This window comes from Anopheles cruzii, chromosome 2 (assembly GCF_943734635.1).
Source record: "Anopheles cruzii chromosome 2, idAnoCruzAS_RS32_06, whole genome shotgun sequence".
In the NCBI taxonomy this organism is placed as follows: Eukaryota; Metazoa; Arthropoda; class Insecta; order Diptera; family Culicidae; genus Anopheles; species Anopheles cruzii.
In genome coordinates, this window is record NC_069144.1 from 6919318 (window position 1) to 6927312 (window position 7995).

Below are 7995 nucleotides of genomic sequence, written 5' to 3' on the forward strand. Positions count from 1 at the left end.
CGCCCAACGGGTTGATCGTTAATTTGTTTGTAATTTTCTCTCCCTCACTTTCACGGCTCCCGTAACCGTAAACGGGGTTCTGGTGGTGCCGGCCGGCATTCCGGCACAGTTCGAGCGTGAAACGAGGTTCTGTTCCTCACCCCCTGCAACCGGTGGGGTCCAAAATAATTAATTCGTCCCCTTCTTCGGTCGTTGTGATGTTCCACTTTCGCCTCGCAACTTTAATCTCATCAAACATTTCGTTCCACTATCGGATCGCCACGAGACGAGCGGAGAAAATGAAGGAAAAAATGCAAATACTATTTACAGCAAACATGGTCGCACATGAAGTCGAGCCCCTCTTCGAACGCATTTAGTAGGTCGCACGAGGAATGATTTTCGTCTTTTGTGGTTTGAAAAAACGACGCGAAACTTCGAATGTAATGGAGGCGCCCAGTACCGGCACCAAAAGTACCAACGACCGGCACGGGAAAGGTGTTCCGGTCAGACGTGGTGCGTGAAAGTGGCTCGGAACACACTGGAAGCTTGTTTCGCTACAACAAAAACCCCACTTTTTTATCATTAATAGCACCCAGTTCATATTGAAGCGTACGGTGACCTATTGCCAACGGGCATTTCGTACACTTACGACGCTTAAAGTGCTGTGACCCAGATAGTTGATGGTTTTGCCGTAAGCTTGGGCATCTGGCGATTTGATTTGGTACCGTGAGAAATGGCAAGCTGTTAGATGAGTGTCGAATTTAGGGCTGCAGGAATATTTATTCGCATAATACGTTTCGTGCGTCGGTGTTGACGTACCGTATGGAAAGGATTAGCCACACAGATCGGTTGATTATACTAAAATTGTACTTAACTGTGCTCAAAATCCATAAAATTTGAAGGTGATGTATGAATATTGAAAATGGATGGTCCAAAGAAATGAGATTGAACATGAGTCGTCTCTAAAGGTCCAAAAGTAGGATCGCAGAAATGCAATTTTGTATCACAAGGCTGCATAGGCGTCGGCCCTCGGTCCTTGATGATAATCCTTGAGCTTGATCTTCCTCAAACGTAAGCCAGCCAAAGAAATCCCATGACACAGACCCACCCAGAAAGACCCCGGGTCAATGAAAAGCGAAGCTCTACTTACTTCAGCAGAGCGACGGACACGCGAACCGCGTTTCGAGCGCGTTACGCGTCAGCGACCTCTACATTTATCCTCGCGAACCAAAGGATAAGTCGCTGTGCTAATGTTCGAGGCAAATACCGATCACATCTCCGATAATGGCCACTTCAACACAGATTATTCCCATAAAACAAGCTCCCTTTGTTTTCTTCATTCGTTTTGTGTGACAATTTAAAACATTTGTTTAGAATAAAGGACAAACATTGCCTTCTGCCCTCCCTTCCATCGGCTGTGGAGGTTCCCACAGTCCGAGCGCTCTCTGGACGAATAGCTTGGACGCTAGGTGCAGGTCCAGTCCGGACGTCACGGTGCCCGCTGTCGGCCGAAGTTACTTGGGGCGTTACGTCCTCACACAGTGGTACGAGAACCAGGGACCCCATCGGCATCGTTGACAGCTCCTTCGGGAGTGTTCGTAAGCGAGTCGCGTGTGCCACTTAGAAGTGTTTGGCCGGGCCGGGCGGTAGCGTCATTCGCGTCGTCCAACCGGTAACGAAAATAAACACCTTCCGGACCGCAGGCAGCAGTAGTGTGGCCTCAAACGAGGTCTTTTGTGTAGTGTGCTCTAGCTCTAGTGTGTGTGTGTGTGTGAGGTCGATTGGCACGAAAAAATCATTAGGTACACCGCACATGGCGAGTGGGCAGTGTTCGCGTGGTGCCAGTACCGTTTTTGAATTCCTTCGGAGCGGGCTCGCTGGAGACCGAGTGGACCGAAAGTGGACTTGGCAGGTCACATACGGTCCCCTAGCCGGTGACAAGAATCCGAATCCGAAGGAACGGGCACCACACGCACGGCACTGATGATTGAACGGGAGCATTATTACACACATTAGTGAAAGGTTCCATGGTTCGGATTTCGTTGACCAGCGACAGCGTGCTGGGAAATCCCAGCACGACGATCAAAGGAGTCACTGGTTAAGAGGTAAAGCGTGGCGGCGCTGACGTGAAGAGTGAAGTAGAAAACGTGTTCAGCTGAAAGTCATCGGAAACCCTGCAGAACTCCTTGGCAGGAGGGAACACCTTCCTTAAGTCATATTAAAATGTGTCTCGTGCCGATACGAAACCTCACAGTCTTATATAATTTGCTTTCTTGGAGACGCACTGGTGTACAGAAATGGTCGTGAAAGAAGCAATGGTTACTGAATATACTAACAGTGAGAAAAAGTAGTGCATGGTGTTCCGGTGTAATGAGATCGAGTGTGCCTTGTCGAAGTTCACCTCACAGTTGTCTCTCGCAGCCAATGAAGTAATTCACAGGATTACCATCCTAGCTCAGGGGTGATTAAGGTTATGCGACTGGCGTGCAATTCCGAGCAGGATAATGGCCCCCGCGATGCCCCCCGCCAGCGCGAAGAATTTTACGTTTTCCAATTTTCAATTAGCCCTAATGGAGTTCGATCGTGCCGAGCCACAGCCACTGCTGATGCTAGAATTTATGAGCTTTCCATATCAAAGAAATGGCCCTTAAAATCTGGGTGCAGCGCCAGGCCCACCATCGAACTAGGCGAAGGCGACCAGCGCCGAAGCTAAAATATGTGTGCAGCGAGAGTGAAAAATGATGTGTTCATTTCCGGTCCGGCCCCAAACAGTCCTCCGGTTCGGTTCCGGTCAGCCAGAAGCAGCAGTGGCAGTGTCGTGTTTGGTGTCCTGGTTGCCCACCTGGCCTGGCTGGCCACCGGGAATTTGATGTGTGCAAATTAAGCAAAAGTTCCTTCCTCCTTTTTCTTTTTGCAGCCCCGAGCTTAGATTGTTGATGTGTGTGGTTAGTTGCTTTTTGGAGAAAAAAACGGCGTAAACCAGCCAACCCAGCTGGCCCAGTACCACTGCAAATGAAGCGCCGGAAGCAATCCATCATTCGGTGGGAGCAACAGAAATTTAAAAATTAAATCAACCCACCACCATTAGCTCACGAACCCTGAGCGCGGGTCGTGTAACGAGCATTAACCCGTGCGACACGTGTGCTGTTGAGTGACCGCGAGTGAATGCTTCCATGAAAAGAAATCGTTAATAGTAGGATAAAATCGCTTCGCTAGTTGGAAAGCGCCACCGTTGGAATAGTTGTTGAAATAGTTCACCGAAACGCAAAGCAAAGAGAAGAACCTCAAGAATGTCGCCTACTAAGCAACGGCGACACCGTTCCTAGTGCGTGGAACCGACACGCAGCGTAACGTAATCGAAATGACACACCATGTGACGGCGATGCAGATGACGACGGCGCCGGCGAGAAGGTGCTGATGAAACGTGTAAGTTGGCAAGCAGGAAGTAGGTCCCGTTCGGCGGGGACCGTCCCATTTTCCTGTTTACAGTAACACTAGTAACCTTTCGTTTTCGATTTACTGGCGCGAAGATTGAATTGTTTCACCGGCGGCCGCGACGGTGTATGGCATTCGATTATGCGACTCCCCGGGTTCCTGCCGACAGCTCCGAATGCATGAGCGGCCCGTGGTGGCCATCGAATTGTTGTTTATTTGGACGTTAGCGAGGCCCCCTTTCGGAGGCTATTCACCCAGCTTTGTCAGCGCCAACGTTTGTTGGGATTTTGGAAACGTTCACTGGCGGAACTGGCTAAAATCGGGGTGGGACAAGTTTTCGAGTTTGTTTTGCCATTTTCCGGTTGCGATTCGGGGAAACTTCTTGCGTCCGTTGAACTAGTTTTGCAATTTTCCCCAACTTAAATCCGGCGACCGGTCCGGAATGTAAATTTAATGATTCATTTCCTGAGGAAATAATCAGGCCGGAGTTTACGGTTAATATGGTTGTAAATTGATTAGCGCTCCAGGGCTACAAGTTTGTGGTATTTTGGACCCGACTCGACGGAGTTTTAAACCGGATAGCTTAAAGCAAGTTCTCATTATCCCACATTTATGTGAAGCTGCCGAATGGCAGCAAATTTTCACTGAAATTCTGATTTGTGGTGGAATATTCTCTCCTAAGAACACGCTTCAAGGATTCGACAATCCGAAGCACGTGCCGGTCGGCCCCACTTGATGTGTTGCCATTCTTCGCTCGCCCCGCCGTTTGCGCCGTTTTGATTGATTCCACTAAACGGTACGCAACAAGACGCAAGTTTGGCAGCCGCTGCACCCGTCAAATACTCCGGGCGAGGTTCACGGAAAGAAAATGGGAAAGTTTTGCCCTCCTCCTCGACGGAAGGTTAGTCGTTTTGGCGGTGTGTCATTCCGCGTGGTGAAAGTTGCATGAGGCACTCTCGTTTTGAAGCGGCTCCGGATAGGCGCCAGATTTCCAAACAAAACCCGCTGGCCGAGCAAACCTTTAAAAGAGCCCAACATTTTGTAGACCGAAGGTGCCGGCCGGTCGGACGTAAGACACGGAGGACCACCGCGCTCGAACTACGAACTACGCGATAGGCATCGCTCGGACTGTGTGGACTCATTAGGTTTCGGCTGGTGGTGCTCTTTTGTTTCCTTTCCTTTCCTTGGAGTGAACTAATTGCTGCAGTCAGGTGGAACAAGTGGTGCCCAGAAAGACCTCCCCCCCCCCGCCCCGACACGGACACGGGGCCAATGTAGGTTAAGCCCTACACCAACGATAATCGCTCGTACGGTGCACGGTTTCGCTTAAAACCAAGATGCTACAGATGTTGGGCGATGAAAGCGTGGTGTTTCTTCTTTGAATCCTACCTGGGACCAGGACCTCCTTCGCATGGCTGCCAGCACTTTGTCAGGCGGTTAATTTGCGGTGCATTCAGAGCGAAAGAGACACGAATATGTTGTTCGCCGGTTGTCGATTTCTAACCGATAAACTGGACTTGTGGAGCACATCCATAATCCTCGGAGCCGGAGAAACTCAGACTCAGACAGGCCTGTGTTGTGTCAACAGCCAGCGACAACCTTCTTCCGCCCGGCCGGCAGAAGTCCAAGGAAATTCTTTGAACCGCACCAGCCGGACCACAGTGGATCCGAGGCAACATGGTTGCAAAGGCAGCAAAATCGGTTGACACGAAACGAGGTCACTCCGCGAGCGAGAGCCCGGACCGACCGATCGATAGGCCACCGCTGGGCTCTGGTCACTCCCGACGTCCCCGCGCGAAGTTCGTTAACCTGACGCGCGGTCCCAAAACCGAACGGCTCCTGTAACGGTTGGGGTCCGCGATGTATATGGAAGCGTGGGCCATTTAAATCAGGCTCACTCAGACCCCGTTTTTTTTGCTGCTGCACCGCTCCGCTGTGGCCTCCGTAGTGGTCAACCTGTGGTCTGTGTTGGTGCCAAAACGGACCCCGGTGGAGCTGTGTGCGTGAATTTATAGGTAGCGTCACTAACGGAGGACCCCCGCCCCGAGGCTGGGCGCCTTGACGCGTTTGCGCTTTTTTGTATCGCCATTCCTTCGACCCAGGGGACTCCTTGACTACTGACCACCGACCGAGCTGTGTGTGTGTGTGTTTGTGGGTTATGCTCGGCGTTCCTTTGCCGGCCATAATTTGCCTGCTCGCGCGTTACCTGATTTCTACTTTCAGCGGTTCATGGTGGGTTGTGAGGTGACCACTTCGCTTGGGCCAGGACATCGCGACATGCGAAAAGCGCGATTGGCAAGGAATGTGAGCCACTTGCGGTGCGGAAAAAAGGAATGAAGAAAACATTTAACCGGGGTTCGTTTGTTTCTTCTCTGGCCAACCGCCTCGGATGGTACCCAGGGAGAGTCCCACGGAGAGAGTGGTGTTGGGCCGACCTACATTCCGGCCGGTCGTGTGAGGGAGAAGTTGGTTTATTTGGTTTGGGCACTATTTTGTACAGTTTTATCACTGCTCAACGCATAACTCGCGGACGAAATTGCTCAATTGCGGCACTTCGCCGGTGCCGGGTTGCGCTGTAGAAGTCGTTTGCTCCCGAATCCCTGGCTAGTGTTACTTTATTTGTAAGTTTATTGTTTATTTTTTTGGTTTTTCGTCAAAAACCACATCAATGCTTTAATTTATTATTTGAAGTACCTTAGCAAATTCAATTAGAAATTAAATCAATGAAGGAATTTAGGTTAGGTGAGCGACAATCCGCAACAAACCCTAGTTAACCGTGTCGTGGAGGCCTCGTGACGAGAATCGACTGGTCAAACAGTTGGCCTATTATTTGCGTAATTTAATCGGCCATACACACACCCGCCCAGCCCGAACGGGGAAACATAATCGGACCCGAGCCAATTTCCTTGACTTCTCGACCGCTGCGCTGCGACCGATTTATGAATGAATGTGAGGGCCCTGGGACCGGAGACCCTTCTTCTTCGTTCGGCTTCGATGCCGATGCCGATTGGCGGAGGCTCGAGGCTCTTGCTATTGTTTTTACTAAAAATAGTGGCCACTTCTGGTGGGGTATGATTTCGGACCACCGTGGAGTTCCCGGGGTACCCGGGGCACGGCACACGTGTGCGCCGTCAATAAGGAAATTTTTGAGAAGGTACCAGTCCAGTCGATTTGGCTCCAAATTTAGCCGGGGGTCGAGGTAAACTAGAAAGTGATTTAGTACGGTAGATGGGCCTTTCCGAACGTTTCGATATAGCCGGTGCCACGTGGCGTGGCGAGACACGGTAAATATCGAAAATCCGCTGACACAAACCGAACAATTAATGCATCAAAACTCTCTTCTAAATTAGGGCCAATTAGGTTCTGGAAAGCCAAAGTGCTGTCGGTGAAATCAAATTAAAAGTATAGCTTTGAACCGTTTGTTAAACGTTTAGTCTACAAATATAATCATCGGTCCATTGCTTCGAATCTGGCGCTTATCTGGCATCTCTCAAATTACGGTATTTAAACTCCACATTGAACTAAATCAGAAAATAACTAGAGTCACGAAATAGATTATCACATCTGACCGCGCGGCCACCCGCCGCTAGGCTGTCTATCTTCGGCTCGATTATAATTTGAGCACCGAGAACTGAGCGGCTCGTCGTTGTGGAAAGTAAGTCGATCGCTGTGCCCAACCCTATCGGAACCGTTGGCCCGCAAACCCGCAAACCCGGTGTTGCTGTTTATCGCGCCCCGAATTGCGTGACAACCACGATTTCCCTTTCCGACGTGCAAAACGTGAATCCAGGTGCCTCGGTCCCGGGTGCCGGTGAAAGTGAAAAACTTCGTCCGCCCATGCGCTCATTAACCGAAAGTTGTCTCAAAAAGTTCTTTCCGGTCGGCCGGCCGGCCGCCGAGGGCCTCGTGCGGAAAAGTGCCTTCGATGCTGCCACGAGAGTGTTGACACGCAAGCAACGAACCCTCGAAAGGGGTTTTTTGGCCAGGTGATCTGTTTCGAGTACCCGAAGCGTGGCACAGAACTGGCACATTTTTTGTGCTTTCGAGGTGGCGGCAATAATTTGCATAAAAGTGCCCCCTCTCCATATTTACCACCCTTTGTTTTGTGTGATTTATTTATTTGCTGAGTGGCCAATGGGGAGAACGGCACGCCCTCACGTTTGTACGCGGTGATTGGTGATAGTTTCGGTCACCTCGTAAAGAGTAGCGTTTGTGGGCAAAGTTTATTGGCAGAACACGACGGTAATGGTTAACGGTTTGTTTGAATGTTTTATGTTGCTAAATAAATGTTAACCCACTTAAAAAAATGTCCGCACAATGCCAATAATGATTAGGATCGGTCAGCTCTTAAGTTAAGTTTCCGTTTCGTTACGGCCACAGTCTCAATGTCTAAATGAATCCCTTCAACGCTTCGAACACTTTCGAGATAGTTTATGTCATTTTCATGCAAAATTCAACCCCTTCAAGGTGGAGTGTAGATTATAGTCCCACATTGGGTCAGTGTGGTCTGTAATCATACTTATAATGCCATCAGAAGCCTCCTTTTGATAATTACTGCAATCGGTGCCACTTTCTCATCCA

At 50.0% G+C, this 7995-nt stretch overlaps 1 protein-coding gene across 1 annotated transcript in view; it reads right to left on the reverse strand.

Annotated features, from left to right (window-relative positions):
* LOC128277135 (succinate dehydrogenase cytochrome b560 subunit, mitochondrial-like) overlaps positions 1-7445 on the reverse strand; it is a 10953-nt gene extending 3508 nt beyond the window's left edge. Inside the window, exons 1-3 of the mRNA XM_053015588.1 lie at positions 7419-7445; positions 6387-6475; positions 629-684 (exon numbers count right to left, since the gene is read on the reverse strand). Coding sequence (XP_052871548.1) covers positions 629-684; positions 6387-6475; positions 7419-7445 — 172 coding nt within the window. The remainder of the gene's footprint in view (positions 1-628; positions 685-6386; positions 6476-7418) is intronic.
* Between the last annotated feature and the right edge of the window lie 550 nt (positions 7446-7995).